The sequence below is a fragment of the Conger conger genome, chromosome 3 (assembly GCF_963514075.1).
Source record: "Conger conger chromosome 3, fConCon1.1, whole genome shotgun sequence".
NCBI lineage: Eukaryota > Metazoa > Chordata > Actinopteri > Anguilliformes > Congridae > Conger > Conger conger.
The window spans coordinates 14,185,765-14,205,242 of record NC_083762.1 but is presented as its reverse complement, the minus strand read 5'-3'; the positions used below and the strand labels follow the sequence as shown (position 1 = coordinate 14,205,242).

The 19,478-nt window shown below is 40.8% G+C and overlaps 1 gene segment (V, D, J or C); it reads right to left on the bottom strand.

Moving 5' to 3' along the window:
* Nucleotides 1–6,931: 6,931 nt before the first annotated feature.
* On the bottom strand, nucleotides 6,932–18,490 carry LOC133123235 (Ig kappa chain V-III region MOPC 63-like). The segment is given in 4 exon segments: nucleotides 6,932–6,999; nucleotides 16,358–16,711; nucleotides 18,035–18,298; nucleotides 18,466–18,490. Coding segments are annotated over 4 exon segments (711 nt in total).
* Nucleotides 18,491–19,478: the final 988 nt, after the last annotated feature.

The window sequence follows — 19,478 nt, the reverse complement described above, 5'->3', positions numbered from 1 at the left end:
GATAACTGAGAGCACAAGAAAGCTGTCGCTGTGCATACAGGAAGTGCTTTGGCTATTGAAGGTACAGAGAGGGCTCTGGCTGCAGGAGGCCTTGTCTTCAGAAAGCATGTTCAGTAAAACATGCAGAAGAGTACACAGATTCACAGTGACCCTGGCTTAGAAGTGGCAGATTTTGTACTGTATACCAGACGTGCTGGTGTGGATGTGCAAAGATACATTATCTCCACATGCCTCTCTGCTGTATGTGGAGTAAATATCCCTGTAAAACTTTAAATGACAGTATTTATACAGTAAAGTGGATTGTGATAGGAATTATGTATGTACCCTGACTGTCTGATCTATGGAATTATCAAACAAAAAAGCATGAACAATATTTACCAGAACAAATAATTCTGCATTAAACTTCATAGAAATATATCATATTTTATTTGTATAGAGCATTTTAAAGAGGCATTTTCATAAAGATGCTTTGCAGTGGAACCAGAAAAAGACCACCCCCTCCAACAAAAACCTTCCCAGCAGGAATAAAAACACTCAAGTAGTACATGGCTGGGCATTGGCATGAAAGGGGGGACATGGGTTGGGCTACTATACTCGGTAAAGTTAGTTAGTTGAACCGATCCTCAATCTTTGACCTGGGTGCCCAAATGTTTGCACACCACTGTATTTCATGTCTATGATATTATATGAAAAGAGGTCAGGGCAGAATTTGACCTTTCATAAAGAGTTGTGAAATGACACTACTGTCCCCAGCAGAAACTAGGCTTGTTAACCCTAAAATAAATGGCTCTAGAACAGAATGTATTTTTCCAAACCTCAAAAACTACAGTCTTCTAAAAAAAAAAAAACTAAAGCCTTCTCAAAGGTACAAACGCAGTACATGACCTGAATGAGACTCACCTCCTCTTCCCTAACCACTGCAATACACTGCCGCCCTAAACTGTGTAAGATTTAGCAACATTGAACGACATTTAAACCTTGTGTTGTCTTAAGGGCGAAAAATGACCAACCCCTATGTTTAATAGCAAATAAAACTCCCTAACTGTTCTTTTTTCAACTTTAAATTTGATGACAAACTTTGTGATGAGTGACAGATTGTTTCTTCATGCAAAATACAGTTGGGGTTGAGGGGTTGAGTGAAAGTGGGCCATTTTTTACCCTTAGGACAAGGGGAGTATGCAGAATCTTAAGACTACACAATGCTTAAAATGCAAGCACATCATTGTACAATTTTTGAAGTTTTAATTTGTTTCTTTGAAAAAACATTTTAGAATAAGCACAGCTCCAAGAGACTCTTTTCGTTTTTAAAGGCAAATTTACAGTTTACAGCTCATATACTGTAATGTGCACCGATGTGTAGGAGGACATGTTTGATAAATTGTGATCATCCTTGTGAGGAAGATGAATTTTGATGGAAAGCTTCACTCGTGGTCTTTAAATGTCACACCTGAATAAACCGCTACTCTCTCTTCCTCCCTCTTCTTCCTCCTCACTTTGGGTTTCTTGGTGGTGAAAGTCAAAGCAGCGTAATTCATGGCTTCATCTTGATGCTAAAAGGAGATGCACTTATGATTTCAGCACATATGATTACAGTATATTCACAGGAGAAATTTCTTATTTTAGGTTTTGACGCAGCCCCTGTTTGAGTAAAATAAAAAGTAAAAATACAAAATAATTAATGCAGTGATTTTTTTAAATGAGAAATGATGATGATGAGTATTATTATTATAATAATAATAATAATAATTATTATTATTATTAGTTTTATTATTTTCCTTTTGTAATTGTTAGGCGTGAAAATGTGTGCAAATGGGGTCAATATTACTCAATGTTACTCAAATCAAGTCAAAATCTGAGAATGGAGTTGATTTAACAGTCCATACTACTGTGCAGAGGTCCCCAAGGCAAATGTTGAACACAGGAAGATCATACAGCCTGACCCTACTGTGTTAGCCCCTTGTAATACAATGCAGTATGCACTAAAAACAGTTCATGGGCATGCAGTTGCACACTGTTTAAGTATGTATGCAGCTTACGTTCTGATCTTAGCTTGGCCTTCTGAAACGGGAGATGATAACACATATCATCACAACGCCAAAAAGAACCCCCGTCCTCAGGATGGACAGCCAGGAAAGGATGGTCACACCTCCTGGGTGAAATAGCATTAACCAATGCATATGCACTTTTTGAAGTAGGATTAGTGTAAAAACTGTATACTGGATTTAAATACTGTATATTTAAAGCTGGGCGGCACGGATGGTGCCGTGGGCAGCACTGCCGCCACACAGCAAGGATGTCTTGGGTTCGAATCCCGGTTGGTCGGGGCCTCTCTGTGTGGAGTTTACATGTTCTCCCCGTGTTTGCGTGTGGGTTTGCTCCGGGTACTTCGGTTTCCTCCCACAGTCCAAAGACATGCAGGTCTAGCTGATGGGAGAGTCTAAATTGCCCGTAGGTATGAGTGTGTGAGTGAATGGTGTATGTGCCCTGCAATGGACTCGCGACCTGTCCAGTGTGTATTGCTGCTTTTCGCCCAATGTATGCTGGGATAGGCTCCAGCCCCCCTGCAACCCTGTTCAGGATAAGCGGGTTAGGATAATGAATGAATGAATGAATTAATATTTAAGGCTTACCCTCAACATCCAGCTTGGTCCCGTTCCCAAACAGGATCTCCCCACAGGTGGCCACAGCACAGTAGTATGTCCCAGCATCAGAGAGGCTGAGGTTCCTCTTGGGGAAGTTGTAGACACAGCTCTGTGTGGGAGACACAGTCCCAGAGCTCCTCTGGCACTCATCACTCCTGTGTCCATGGGTGTGAATGATTCCTGAAGGGGACTCTCCTGAGCCCGGTCTGAACAAGTGCACTCTGTGTTCTCCTGCACAGGTCTCAGTGTGTACTGTACACTGCAGAGTCACAGAGTCTCCTGGCTGCACTGACTCAGACTCGGGCTGCTGCAGCACTACTGTCCTGCTCTGGGACTCTGGCCCTGTCAAAAGTTAGCACTCATTACACTCAATACAGAATTGTCCTTTGGATTCCACTGTGTAAGGTTTACATATAAATGCAGTATGGCTTTGTATTATTGCAGGTTATACAGAGAGCTGAAGATGACTGCACCTATTATAATATAAAGTGCAGCATGTTTTTGCACATATGTGTGATTCAGATGCAGTTTGTGCACTAGAAATTTTTTACTATACTAGAAACTAAAACCATTGTATTAAATACATTTTAAAAATTATATTAAAATGTGTTGTGTTCTGAATACTCGCCAGTAGGTGGCGAGAACGCAATATGCATCGTAAATATGTAATGCGCAGAAGGAGAGTGAGAGTTGGAGAAGAGATAAAATGGAGAATTAATTACCCGTGTAAATTAACCTTGTCTGTTTATTCATTAGTTAATGTATCTACAGTAGCCTAACTTTAGTTCAGTCTTTACACGTGCAAACATAACAAATTGATGACGAGTTCTTCCCCACTACTACGAAGCATGGCTCTTTCTACACCTTTTTCTACACGGTTTTTGCAATGCCCTGGAGAATCTGCTCTGCCTTTCCATACATGGATGAAAATGTTCAACAACTACTTGCTAGTGGTAGCAACGAATACAAAGGCATGGCCGGATGTTCGTAAACGTGCACTTCTTCTACACTGCCTTGGGACAGCGGGACAGAGAATCTTTTACACACTGCCTGATCAAGGTGAGACATTGGAACAGGCTGTTGCTAGAAACATACTTTATTCCACGTCGGAACATAGTGGCTGAGCGCCATGCTTTCCGAAAACGTGCACAAGCTCCATATGAATCAGCGCTACAGTACATTGCAGCTTTGCGAGACCTTCCATGAAATGCTGCGTGATCAGTTAGTGGAAAACGTAAACAATCCTCGCATACGTGAGCGACTTCTTTTTGAAACAGACTTAACCTTGCAGAGAGCCATCACATTAGCTACACAGATAGAAGCTGCTAGTGAGCAAGCTAGGTTCATTGCTGGCGATCGCTCAGCGCCTGTGCAAGCTGTGTCTGCTGCAACATCTACACGCCGCCACCCGCTTTTTCCGTCTGCACCGTCTTCATTACCGTCTACCGCTCCTTCTCGTCATACATCCAGCCGAACCTGCTACCGCTACGGAACTGAAAGGCATCTTGCAAATGACCCATCCTGCCCTGATGCCTCAGCTAAGTGTAAGAACTGTAATAAGATTGGACACTTTGCCAGAGTGTGCCGTTCAACACAGACTCGCTCTGTGCACGAAATTGACATGCCAGAGGTTCAGATTCTTTACTTACATGATTACAATGCGTCTGATAAAATTCGATGCACAGTTAACATTAAGGCTGCAACTGCTACTACAGTGCCAGTGGAGCTGACTGTAGACTCGGGCTCCTCAGTGTCTATTCTGCCCAAATGCCTTTCCCAAAAGCACTTAAAGGGAGGAGAACTACTACCTCCAACAGCTAAGTTAGTGACCTACTCCCGTGCTCCTATTCCAGGTATTGGCTGTTTACCTGTTACTGTGTTCTGGAATAATGCTACGTGCAAAACATCCTTCTTCATTGTGGAGTCTGGGACTCCTCTGCTTGGCATGGACTTGACCAATGGCCTGAGTCTGTGCATTAAAGGCTCTACTGTCCAACCTGCCATCCTGATGACCTCTGCTTCTGTGATGGCCACTGCTCCTCTGTCTGCGGCCACTGTTGGCTGCGCAAAAGGGTTTGTGCATGAAGTGAAAGTATCACAGACTGTCACACCTGTACGTCAGAAATTCCGTCGCTTGCCCCTATCTGTGCGGAATGCTGTGAGTAGTGAAATCCAGCATCTGATTGAGAGCATAGATGCTCTGGGTTCCCTGATAGTGGTTGTACAAAAGAAATCAGGTAATATTCAAATTTGTGTGGACCTGCGTACGCCCAACAAGGCTGTGATTGTGGACTCCTTTCCTCTTCCACACATAGACAAAATGCTGGGCCTGCTGCACTTAGCTACAGTGTTCTCCACCATTGACTTGGAAAGTGCCTACTTCCAGTTGCCATTGCACGAGGAAAGCCGTGACATGACCGCCTTCATTACTCACAAAGGACTTTTCAGATTTTGCCGCGTCCCATATGGACTGGCCTCTGCACCCTCTGCCTTTCAGAAGATGCTGGCCACCATTCTTAAAGGCCTGCCTAACGTTGCTAATTACTTGGATGATGTGATTCTGTGGGGTCATACACCAGCCAGTCATGATGAGACACTGGAAGCTGTGCTACAACAGATTAAAGATGCCGGGCTACAACTGAATACATCAAAGTGCCACTTGAACAGGTCAAGTCTGCGTTTCCTTGGACATACAGTGACTGCTCAAGGCATTCAGCCAGACGAGGACCACATCAAGGCTGTTCTACATGCCCCAGCTCCTACTGATGCAGGCAAGTTAAGGTCATTTTTGGGACTTTTATCATGGTACAACAAGCTTATTCCCAACTTTGCTACTGCTGTGGAGCCACTGCATAACTGCATTCGTCAGGACAGTGGGTCTCATTCATGAAACGTGAGCAGAACAAATTTGTGTGTAAAATGTGAGTAGAGGGAAATTTACGGGTTTTTAGCATTCATCAATATTTTAGTAGCTCCGATCTTTTCGTAGCTACTAACAAAATCTACACCTGCTGCTGACCACGCGTAGTGCTTGTGTAAATTCAAGAATGCACATAAATAATGCTTGTCATTATTGGAAATTTACATTTTAATTCATATTGCGCTCTGTTATGTAAACAATACGCAGATGCCTTTGAAATACGTGATATGAACATGACAAACAATTAAAAATATAACACATTTACTTAAATTAGTTGGCAATTAGCAGGTTTAAGATCCAGATTAGGTTCATGATTGTGAATTATCTATGTAAATCGACTCAATAGATTACACATTCTTTGTGATGCATTTGCTTACATAAACCAGAAAAACTTTCATTCCGTTAATGTGCAACTAATCTGTGATGCAAAGTGTATGTTGTTAAACGTTGTGGCACGGTGGCCTGGTGGGACGCATGATGCATTTATCCTGCATAATAGCGCAGTTGGCACGCGTTTGGAGGATGGAGCTGTGAGGAACGGCTGGCTCATTGGTAAGAATATAGCCTGCCTATACAGTTGCATGTGTGTTTTATATATGGACTTACCCTTCTATATCCATAGGGGATAGGGGTTACCCACTGACGCCGTGGCTTATGACCCCACTGACCAACCCGCAGACACCACAGGAGCTGGCATACAATGAGGCACACGCTGCTACTCAGGCCGTTGTGGAGCGCACAAACAGGGTCTTGAAGGCAAGATGGATCTGCCTGGACAATAAAGGTGGTACCCTTCCTTATGCACCTGGGAAGGTGTGCAAAATAATATTAGCCTGCTGTGTTCTGCACAATGTGGCCATTAAACAGGGCCTTCCCCTGCCTGAAGTCCCCAATACAGAGGAACGACTGCCTCCGGAACCAGCTCTTGGCCTCGAAATGCGGCTGCTATACAGACACGCTAGCGACTTGTAGAGCAATTTTAAGGTAAGTGTTGCTAAGACTGAATAAACTGTGCACATTTTAGGCCGACAAGCTTTGCAAAAAGTTAGTTTCATTTGTATTTTGTTTTATATTTATATACAACATCCTGTTTCAGTAGGCTACCTCAGTTCATTTTCATGTCATGCTCTTTAAAATGTATACAAATAGGCTATATTTAATTATCAGAGTAAAAGAGAGTAGCTTGATTATCTTGTAGTAAATAAGTGTTTTCCCAGGATAAACACAGACATCACACAATACTGACAACATAACACTTTATTGTTGAGGACGCAAAAGTGCCTTGCAGATTTCCTTCAAGCTGGTGTTAATTTCTTAATGAGGGACGTGTTGATTTGGTTGACTGCTGTAAGTAGACTTTCTTGATTCCTCAGGACCTCATCCGTAAGGACAGCCTCATCCATAAGGACAGCTCGATCACCTCTTCGGCCTCGGTACCTGGGTGCAGCAGGAGCAGCAGCAGCAGGTGGTGGAGCCACATCATGGGAGGAGCATTCGCCAGCTAGAAATATGAGACAACGTTTGTTTTTTTTTGTTTTATGTGTGGCTCTTTTTTCATTTGAAAGAAACATTCAATAAATCTTATTTGAAAAATGTTTAATTTACGTTGGCCGCAGACTGACTTATTTGGAGCTGTGCAGTATAAAACAGAGCTTTAGGCTATTAAGATTCAAATAATTTGAAGAATTGAATGTTATCCGTATCCTTTCTTGAAATGGCTCAACATTCCGACACTGATATGCATTTCGCACCATTACGCACAATATAACATTACTGGTTTCTCGTTTCCACTTCATTCAATCCGAAGAGAAACCCCCACAAATGTTCTGTTTGTTTGGTGGGACTGTACGACCTAGGTTAAACTATACTAACCACTAAGCTATCAGTGATGGTTTTCAAAATGTATTATGATACAACAATTATCACCTTACCATCTGGGTTTGATGTTGTCTCCAGTGGAGGCATGTCGGTGTCTTCGTCAGGTGTAATTCCTGACAGAGAGGTCTCCCCAATAATGCCAGCGATGCGCTCGTCAGCAGGTGATATTTGTGCCTGTGAGCCTCCTCCTCCTGTGGCTGATGCATGTTTTTTTTGTGCGCTTATGCGTTTCTTTGTCTCCAGTTTCATGTCAAACCATTTACGTTTAACCTCGGATATGGTTCTATTGTCTACAGAGGCAACATTAACAGCATCTGTCACCTCCTTCCAGGCCTTCGCTTTGCCTGTCCCTGTTACAACACCACTACTAATAGAAGAAAATAAAATATTTTTTCTTGACTCCACTTCACCCAAGATGATTTCGATCTCCGCTTCGGAAAAGTTTTTTTTTCTTTCCCTTTCCTTGTTTGCGCCATGATGACTGACAGGTCGACTGGATGCGTCTACACCTCCTTATATGGTAATCATTGTCTATTCATGGGCGGGGATTTATGCTAATTGCTGATTACCGGGAGCGCGCTTTCACTTTCCGATGGATTGGCATTCATGATCATACACACGTGTTTACGATCAGATCTGAGTTTCCCGCGGCGTTCATGAATCCGGAGTAGGTTTTTAGTAGCGTGGACGTTTACTACTTGATTTACTAACGTTTCATGAATGAGACCCAGTGAGTTTAGCTGGTCAGAGGATGCACAGCGCAGCTTCCAGACTGTGAAACAGCTGTGAGTGGAGAGTCCAGCTCTAGCACTGTTCAACCCTGACCTCCCTACTATTGTCTACACTGATGCCTCTGACTACGGCCTTGGTGCTGTTCTCCGTCAGATCCAGTCTGACCACACTGAGCGCACTGTTGCATTTGCTTCCAGGACTCTGAGTCCTGCTGAACGCAAATACTCAACAGTTGAGAAAGAAGCCCTTGGATGCGTTTGGGCTGTAGAGAAATGGAGAACCTACTTGTGGGAACGGCGATTTACCCTGTGTACAGATCACCAGGCACTGACCACTCTCCTGACTACCAAAGGAGCTGACTGTGCTGGCATGCGTATTGCACGCTGGGCAGCATGCCTGCTGTGCTTCTGTTATGATGTTGCATACCTGCCTGGTTCAAAGAACAATACTGCTGACTGCCTCTCCCGTCTGCCTCTGCCTGCTGCTGCTGATGAACCAGAGGCTGAACCTGAGTTTGTGGCACAGCCGTTGGGCCCTTGAGCAAGGCCCTTAACCCTACATTGCTCCAGGGGAGGATTGTCTCCGGCTTAGTCTAATCAACTGTACGTCGCTCTGGATAAGAGCATCTGCCAAATGCCAATAATGTAAAAAAACATGCATGTGAGATGTTTAAGGTCATGCATTTTGCTCTGTATTACTACTAATATTCTGAGTGCTAAGGTTATGCACTATTCTCTACTAATCATTCTTATTGCTGGTGATATACACTGTTGTTAACCCCATGCTAGTTACTGGTAATATTGTTTACGTAAGGGGGGAATGTTGTGTTCTGAATACTCGCCAGTAGGTGGCGAGAACGTAATATGCGTAGTAAATATGTAATGTCCAGAAGGAGAGTGAGAGTTGGAGAAGAGATAAAATGGAGAATGAATTACCCGTGTGAATTAACCGTGTCTGTTTATTCATTAGTTTATGTATCTACAGTAGCCTAACTTTAGTTTAGTCTTTACACATGCAAACATAACAAAATTAAGCTATTAATTTTTAATGCTTCAATGTTTTCCACTAGAGCAGAAATGGTTAATATCTCTACAAAAGATGACAGGGACACACTGCAACTTAATAAGATAAACAAGAAAGAAATGCAATTTCTACAATCAGTTTTGAATGCTTTCTTTTTTTATTAAAAAAATGTAAAAATTTCTAATTTTCTCAAACTTCTTTGTAATATACATCATGCAAATCATCATACATCATTATTCAATGTACATCACAAAATAAGAGTAATCAGTCATCCAATTATATTTTAGTCACAATAATTAATCCCACAAATCTTCAACATCTTCATCACAAGGGGAATTTCAGTGAATGCATTTTGAGTGATTGATTTCATGTGCAAAGAAACAAAGGGCTGCAGCTGATGCAGCAGCAAAGAACAATGTGGAGAACCAACCGGAAATACGAGCGGACTCGACTAGATTTTATATTTATATTTTTATTTCATATTTTCTCATTGTGACGTGTCATGGATTTATTGCTGAACGATAACATGTCAATCCTCCAAATGGACAGGCTACACCAGCAGAAGAAGTATTAAGTCTAAAAAAAGTCTATTCAAGTGCTCACTGACTATATACACGTAGCCTTTAAGATGTTCAGCAAATGGCAGCTCTGCTTTTGGTGAAAGCTTCACCATGAAGAGTTCATACTGTAAAAATCTATTTTATGGCAAGACTTGGCAAGCATAACTTCATTTTATAACGTAGAATGACAAATTAAAATTTCGACAAGTTAGGCTATGGAAAAATAAAATATGTTTCATACTTACCCGTCACCATTAAGGTACTTCCATTTCCAAAGCTGATCTCATTGAAGAGGTGAATAAAAGCGCAGTAGTATGTTGCTGAATCTGATGGCTCTACATGTGAGACAGGTTAAAGGTTCCCTTTGCTTTCTTAGCTCTGAGACGTGTACTGTTTTTAAACTCATTGAAAAACACAGCATCTGATTGATAGTTCACCATCTTTGCGACATCCTGAGGCTTCTGTCCAAGTGGATGCTTTATCCATCTGATCGTGGCCGCTCCTTCCATATCAGAAAAGAAACACGGGAGAGTCACGGTGTCTCCAAGCTGAGCTGTCACCAGAGCGTTGGGCTGAACTGCAATTTGCCCAAGCAGACCACCTGGAATCCAACAGAAAGCAATATTTCAAATTCACTGACAATGGGGGCAAATAACAAAGCAAAAACATCCACCAATCTCTGTGTACTCTCTGTACCCTACTTAAAATGATTGTAAAATGATTTTGGTCATTAAGTCAGAAACAAGTATACACTTACAGAGTTTGCTGAAAAACACAAGAATAACACAGAGGGCTGCCATCGCTGTATCTGAGCTTGTCTGTCCTTGAGTCTCTCCTCTGGTTGAGACCCTGTTGTACCCTGCACTGTAAAACTCAAAGTGTACAGAGTAGGAGGACTTGAGCTGATCATTTTCAAGTAGGAGGTCACAAGTCAGGGGCAGATATTATTGGCTGTTCAAACAGGTAATTTATTGGGTGACAAAGTTCTGCGTACAAACATTCTCAGTGCAACAAGAGAAAACGCTATTTCCAGTTTGATTATTGTGATTATTTGTGAAAATACACAGTTAATACTTTACGATAATACTATGAATTAAAATTAACATGGTAATGAGAGTGGCTGTTGGTTCAGCCTTTTAACTGTAAAAAGGGCATCATCAGCTCCAGTGTGGTTGGATTAGAGGAGGGAGAAGTGTGTCTTTCACTGAAGCAACAGCTCCACATCCACCAAAGCTGGGCTTCCTCAGGCAGCTCATATGAGCCCTGATCAGACATAACCTGTGTGTATGTGTGTGTGTGTGTGTGCGTGTGTGCACGTTTGTGCATGTGTGTGTGTGTGTGTGTGTGTGTGTGGGCACATTTGTGCGTGTGTGTGTATGTGTGTGTGCATATTTGTGCGTGTGTGTGTATGTGTGTGTGTGTGTGCACGTTTTTGCATGTGTGTGTGTATGTGTGTGTCTGCACGTTTGTGCGTGTGTGTGTGTCATGCAGCTCTATGGACACGTGGCCCAGATGAGACAAGAGGTAGTGGCACTTATGATGACGACTATATGTTTAGAACAGCATTCCATGTGTATTTTCCTCGTTATGGATGTGATGCTTTGACTTGTGGTAGAACCTATGCACTTGTAAGTCGCTTTGGATTAAAAGCGTCTGCCAAATGACAAAAATGTAAAATGTAAAATGTAGTGCGGTTGTAGTGAAAAAAAAACCATTTCATTTTACAACAAAGGTAAAAAGTGGAAACAGTTGTGGTAGAAAGGTATACAGAGAGGTGTGCTGCATGGTGGAAGCAGAGCCAGCTGTTAGGCTTCTCTGTCTGTGAGGGGGAGGCAAGTTCTGAAACTGAGTTCAAGAACTGCCTCTCTGGGAGGCAAACTGGTATTATCTAATACCTCTTTCACACTAAAGCAATGAATGAGGAACCTGCTATTGCTGTGAATGAGGAAACCTTTGTCATTTGACCTGGGAGCACAACCCTAGTCATGACCTGAGATTTATGTGGTTGCATAAGGCACATGACTGGGCTTTGGCATGAAAGGGGGGACATGGGTTGGGCTACTATACTCGGTAAAGTTAGTTAGCTGAACCGATCCTCAATCTTGAAACAGTGTGTTTTTAGTCTGCGTCGAAATACAGGGAGGGATTCTGAGAGAGAGAGAGAGAGAGAGAGAGAGAGAGAGAGAGAGAGAGAGGGAGAGAGAGAGAGAGAGAGAGAGAGAGAGAGAGAGAGAGAGAGAGAGAGAGAGAGAGAGATGCATGCTATGGAAACCACAAAGGTGGAGCACAAGGGTTTTGTTTTGAGTCAATGGCCAGAGAGACAAATCCACAGAGCCAAGCATTCTTCCAGCAAGCAGGTCTCAGGATGTTATGAAGTTAGAAACAGTCTATAATTAACACTGACAATGCCCTGAAAATGGTTTTATTGTGATATTGAAAATGATATTCATCATTGCAAGCAGTATATCCGAAATCTGAAGGATGCACACAAGCTTAAAACATATGTCTAAAACAGCATAATCAGACCAAAATAGTGTAATTCTGAAAAGTTTTACATTGCACACATTTTAGAAGAAAACATGTGAATGATGATGAATACAGAATATTAAAGTTAAAAGCCCTCTTTAATTATAGAGGGCAATACCAATCTTTTGTCAATTTAAGCACAATTTATGCAGGAACAGATTTCTCATTATTTGTGTTTTGAAATGTAGTTTGTGCAGTTTTTTAAAGCCGCTCTTTTCTAGACAGTTGAAAAATGGAAAGGTGGTCTGAGGCATGAGGGGGGAGTGCCAGTGTGGTTTCAGTGCTGAGAGAGGGAAGTGTGAACACAGCTCTGTACTGCAGTGCAATGTATCAGCAATAGGTATGTCCATGTGACATTTACTGCAGGTCAGTCTTCCTGTGTAGCTGTGGTCTGAGTAAAGCTGAATATATAAGGCTGTGGGTGGAAAATAAGTGAACCTCCCCTGTCACCACAACAGAACAGTCAGAAACGGAAAAACGCATTGTGCTACTGATGAAAAAGAGAGCTGCCTGTAAAAGATTTCTGTCAGTTTCTATGAGCGTTTTAGAAACAAGTTAATTTTTGCCTACAAACTTACCCCAATGGATAGCATAGTCTCTTATAACTGCTTGTGCTGGTGCTTGATATGCTGAAGCTGATATGCTTCAATATATCAAATTCAATCAAGAGTACACTTGATCTCAACACAGTCAGTGTATCAGCAATAGGTATGTCCATGGCATCTGGCATTTAGTCAAAAAGTCAGATTTTCTCTCCAGATCATCCTAAAAACCACAAAAATGTACTTTGTATTTTTGGCAGATTTTCTGAAAATAATATGAATTTAGGTCATGAGAAGACTGAAGGACTGAGGAGGATGGGCTCCCCCTTCAGTCTGGATCCATCCAAGCAACCAGAATCAAGTTCCTTGGAATGAATTTCTGTCAGCAGGGAGTTTTGTCTTGCCACTGGTGCCCTAGGTTTGCTCTCATGCGGGTTTAGGTCAGTTTTTTAAATGTGTGAATATAAATGCTTTGTTGCAGTTTCTATGAGCTACCTAGAAGCAGGATTTATTTTTAAAGTGTCGCACACATCTGGAATCAAAGTTACCCCAATGGCAGACACACTCTTTCACAATCTCACAAAGCACTGGTAGAAGTTAACCTGGAGTAAAAGACCAATTGGCTTAGCTGAGTACAGTATGTGCTTGTTTATTCAGTCTAATGAGTTTGACTCTGTGACATTTCTTTATGTGTTATAGTTCAATCTATGAAATGCAATCAAGAGTATGTTCAAAAACATAGAGAAATGTATTAACACTAAAATAACATGCAATTGAAATGTTTCCCGTCTTATTTATGTGTGATGGCCATTATACCAGTCTTATACCAGTTATTTTGCACATGTAGAGTAAGAGTCAAAGGATGCTATAATCATGCTCAGCTCTCTAAGGTAAATACTTTACTAAAGTCCATTCTGGCTAAGGGCGTTACTCTCTCCTTGTTCTCTAGATTATAAGCCCCTGTGAACACAGGACGTTATCCGCCACTGAGTCATTCAGTCAGAAAATGCGTCCAGTTCTCCTAGAACACACTGCGCAGCATCGATAACTGAGAACACAAGAAAGCTGTCGCTGCGCATACAGGAAGTGCTTTGGCGATTAAAGGTACAGAGAGGGCTCTGGCTGCAGGAGGCTTTAACTTCAGAAAGCATTAAACAAATATCAAACAAAAAAGCATGAACAATATTGAGCATAACAAATAATTATCCATTGAACTTCATAGAAATATATCATATTTTATTTCTAGAGAGTATTTTACAGAGGCATTTTCATAAAGATGCTTTCCAGTGGAGCCAGAAAAGGCCTTCTCAAAGGTATAAACGCAGTACATGACCTGAATGAGAGTCAGCTCCTCTTCCCTAATCACTGCAATACACTGCCGCCCTTAACTGTGTCAGATTTAGCAACATTGAACGACATTTAAACCTTATGTTTTCTTTAGGGTGAAAAACATTTGTGATGAGTGACAGATTGTTTCTTCATGCAAAATACATTTGGGGTTGAGGAGTTGAGTGAAAGTGGGCCATTTTTGCCTTAGGACAAGGGGAGTATGCAGAATCTAAAGACTGCACTAGGGTTAAAATGCAAGCACATCAGTGTACAATTTTTGAAGTTTTCATTTGTTTATTTGAAAAAACATTTAAGAATAAGCACCGCTCCAAGAGACTCTTTTAGTTTCTTATGGCAAATTTACAGTTTACAGATACTGCGAAGGAGGACATAAATTGTGATCATTCTTGTGACGAAGATTAATTCTGATGGAAAGCTTCACTCATGGTCTTTAAATGTCACACCTGAATAAACCATTTCTTTCTCTTCCTCCCTCTTCTTCCTCCTCACTTTGGGTTTCTTGGTGGTGAAAGTCAAAGCAGCGTAATTCATCGCTTCATCTTGATGCTAAAAGGAAACATGAGACACATACAGTTACTCCTCATTCCGATGATCATTTTACCAGGATATTCAACACAGAAATTGCTTTAGTTCATTAAAAATATGAAATATAATATTTGTACCTGTTCGCCCGACAAGGACACTTGGTTGTTTGATGCAGCCCCTGTTTGAGTAAAATTATTAATTCATTTATTTATTATTCATTTATTTTATTTAATCTATATTTAACCAGGATAGGCTCATTGAGATTAAGAATCACTATTTTCAAGAGCAACCTGACCAAAATAGGCAGCAGCAAGTCAAAAGTTACTGAAACAAATGCTAAAACAAATTACAATACATGACAACAAATTAAAAATAAGTATAAACCACTAGAGTCTGAAAATAATTGTTCAACTAATGCAACTACTTTAATTATGTGTAATCAACTATGTAAGCAATATTTCCTCTTATTTTTATTATTATTATTATTATTATTATGATTATTATTATTATTATTGTTATTATTGTAGGGGTGGCCTGTAGCGTAGTCGTTAAGATACATGACTAGGACACGCAAGGTCGGTGGTTCGATCCCCGGTGTAGCCACAATAAGATCCTCACAGCCGTTGGGCCCTTGAGCAAGGTCCTTAACCCTGCATTGCTCCAGGGGAGGATTGTCTCCTGCTTAGTCTAATCAATGGTACATCGCTCTGGATAAGAGCGTCAGCCAAATGCAATTAATGTAATGCAATGATTATTTTAACTGACAATATGTTATTTTATTCATGACAATAAGAGCTGTTTGTTTTCATATAGAGCATCATATTCACCACAGTAGGGATTAAAACTTTTGGTGGTCAGAATAATCTGCACTGTCTTCATACCTTTCGCTCAAGAGCCATTTTATTTTCACAATGAGGGACTGTCACATCACAGCTGCCTCACATATCAAGTGGCTATACTTTAGTTCATGCCAGCTGGTATATATTGGGGCCCATATCAGAAGCTGAAGTTTCATAAATTCAAGTGAGATTTGGCTTTTACATTACATGTGACACTGTATGACTAGATGTGCACATACCTACAGCACAAGTAGTGTGAGACAGTAATCTGTACCAATGGAGTAGCTTTACCTGTTGTTTTGCATTTCTATTCACAAAATGGCCTGACAATATTGTACTCAATTTTGTTAAACTATTTTACACAAACACTTAACATACTGTATTTTCTAAATTCTCTCTTATTGAGTATTTGTAATATTGTCTATGCATCATACTTTTTGATGCAACACAAATTTCATTGTGTATAAGCTGTGAAATAATACATATTACATGTACCACACATTGATACCTTGGTCTCTTACCTTTGCAGTTCTCACAGTTTTTTCTCCTGCTCAGAGCGAGGACAATATGTAGGATCACACTCAACGCCAAAGCTCCCGCCAAGCAATAAAGGAATGCTTCATTTCCTGATGATTTAGAGGCAAAATTCTATTTTAGAATTCTTCACAAGTAGCATTAACCTTTCAAGATTGGAGATCACAAATACGTAATTAGAATGTCCTTAAGTGAACATTGTAATGTACAGTAGATGCACAATAACTCCTTTGTCTTCAATGTCTTTTAAAAACAAAATTTCACAATGTGCCTGTTTTGTTCCTACCCTTGAAGTCCAGCTTGGTCCCGTTCCCAAACAGGATCTCCCCACAAGTGGCCACAGCACAGTAGTAAGTCCCAGCATCAGAGAGGCTGAGGTTCCTCTTGGGGAAGTTGTAGACACAGCTCTGTGTGGGAGACACAGTCCCAGAGCTCCTCTGGCACTCATCACTCCTGTGTCCATGGGTGTGAATGATTCCTGGATGGGACTCTCCTGAGCCCGGTCTGAACCAGTGCACACTGTGTTCTCCTGCACAGGTCTCAGAGTGTACTGTACACTGCAGAGTCACAGAGTCTCCTGGCTGCACTGACTCAGACTCGGGCTGCTGCAGCACTACTGTCCTGCTCTGGGACTCTGGCCCTGTCAAAAGTTAGCACTCATTACACTCAATACAGAATTGTCCTTTGGATTCCACTGTGTAAGGTTTACATTTAAATGCAGTCTGGCTGTGTATTATTGTAGGTTATACAGAGAGCTGAAGATGACTCCACCGATTATAATATAAAGTGCAGCATGTTTTTGCACATATGTGTGATTCAGATGCAGTTTGTGCACTAGAAATGATCATGTCTATAAGCAATGTTATGTGAACAAGACTATTGATTAACTACATGCATTTTACTATACTAGAAACTAAAACCATTGTATTAAATACATTTTTAAAATTATATTCAAATGAAGCAATTCATTTTTAATGCTTCAATGTTTTCCACTAATATCTCGACAAAAGATTACAGGGATACACTGCACACACTGAAACTTAATAAGATAAACAAGAAAGAAATGCAATTTCTTCAATCAGTTTTGAGTGCTTTCTTTTTCATTCAAAAAATGTAAAAGCTATTAAATTTTCTAAAACTTCTTTGTAATATACAACACAAACCACCATACATCATCATACAATGTACATCACAAAATAAGAGTAATCAGTCATCCGATTCTATATTAGTCACAATAATTAATCCCACAAATCTTCAACATCTTCATCACTAGGGCAATTTCAGTGAATGCATTTTGAGTGATTGATTTTATGTGCAAAGAAACAATGGGCTGCAGCTGATGCACCAGCAAAGAACAATGTGGAGAACTCGACTAGATTTTATATTTTTACTTTTTTATTTTTATTTTTTCATATTTTCTCATTGTGACGTGTCATGGATTCATAGCTGTATTTGAATATTCCAAATCTGCGTTTATCTCATTTTTGACCAAAATCGAATCAAACACAGGGTTTTTAAGTTTTCTGTAAAACTGAGAACTGCACGATGTTACCCCCTTGGTCTCACATTAATAACCATACATTACAACAGTGGTATGCAGAAGAGCATCTCTGAACACAACATGTCAATCCTCTAAATGGACAGGCTACACCAGCAGAAGACGTATTATGTCTAAAAAAAGTCTAGTCAAGTGTTCACTGAGTATATACAAGTAGCTTTAAGATGTACAGCAAATGGTTTTGGCGAAAGCATCACCATAAACAGTTCATACGCTAAATATCAATTTTATTATATTTTTTATTTTTTTATTATATTTCTTTTACTTTACTATTTCTTGTTTTTGCCAGATTAATTGAATCAATACTTCAGGATTGGAAAAATAAAGCCTAACTTCAATTTATACTTATTTATAACGTAGAATTTCGACAAGTTAAGCTACGTAAAAAATATAATTCATACTTACCCGTAACTATTAATGTACTTCCATTTCCAAAGCTGATTTCACCGAAGAAGTGAATAAGAGTGCAGTAGTATGTTGCTGAATCTGATGGCTCTACATTTGAGACAGTCAGGTTAAAGCTTCCCTTTGCTGTCTTAGCACTGAGACGTGTACTGTTTTTAAACTTATTGAAAAACACAGCACCTGTATCATAGTTCACCATCTTTGTGACATGCTGAGGCTTCTGTCCAAGTGGGTGCTTTATCCAGCTGATCACGGCTGCTCCCCCTATATCAGAACAGAAACACGGGAGAGTCACGGTGTCTCCAAGCTGAGCTGTCACCAGAGCCTTGGGCTGAACTACACTCTGCCCAAGCAGACCACCTGGAATCCAACAGAAAGAAATATTTCAACTTCACTGACAATGGGGGAAAAAACTAAGCAAAAACACCCACCATTCTCTGTGTACTCTCCGTACATTACTTAAAATGATTGTAAAATTATTTTTGTCAATAAGTCAGAAACAAGTATACACTTACGCAGTTTGCTGAAAAACACAAGAATAACACAGAGGGCTGCCATCGCTGTATCTGAGCTCTTCTGTCCTTGAGTCTCTCGTCTGGTTGAGACCCTGTTGTACCCTGCACTGTAAAATTCAAAGTGAACAGAGTAGGAGGACTTGAGCTGATCATTTTCCAGTAGGAGGTCACAAGTCAGGGGCAGATATCATTGGCTGTTAAAACATGTTTTGGGTTTATATGTGTATGTGTGTGTTTAAATATATGTGTGTGAAAGTTTGTGTGTGTATGTGTGTGTTGTGTGTGTGCGTATATGTGTTTATGTGTGTGTGTGTGTGTGTGTGCCTGTGTAGAGGTTCATGAATGTATGTGTATGTGTGTGCACATTTGTGCGTTAGTGCGTGTATATGGGTGTGTCTATGTGTGTGCATGTTTGTGCATGTGTGTGTGTATGTGTGAGTGTGCACATTTGTGCGTGTGTGTGTGTATATGTGTGCATGTGTGTGTGTATATGTGTGTGCGTGCACAGTTGTGCATGTGTGTGTGTGTGTGCACGTTTGTGCATGTGTATGTGTGTGTGTGTGTGTGTGTGCACGTTTGTGCATGTGTGTGTGTATGTGTGTGTGTGTGTGTATGTCATGCAGCACTATGGGCACGTGGCACAGATGAGGCAAGAGGTAGTGCGGTTGTAGTGGGAAAAAAACATTTAATTTGACAACAAAGGTAAAAAGTGGACACAGTTGTGGTAGAAAGGTATACAGAGAGGTGTGCTGCATGGTGGAAGCAGAGCCAGCGTGCTGTCATGCCCATGAGTCTGTTAGGCTTCTCTGTCTGTGAGGGGGAGGCAAGTTCTGAAACTGAGTTCAAGAACTGCTTCTCTGGGAGGCAAACTGGTATTATCTAATACCTCTTTCACACTAAAGCAATGAATGAGGAACCTGTGTTTGCCA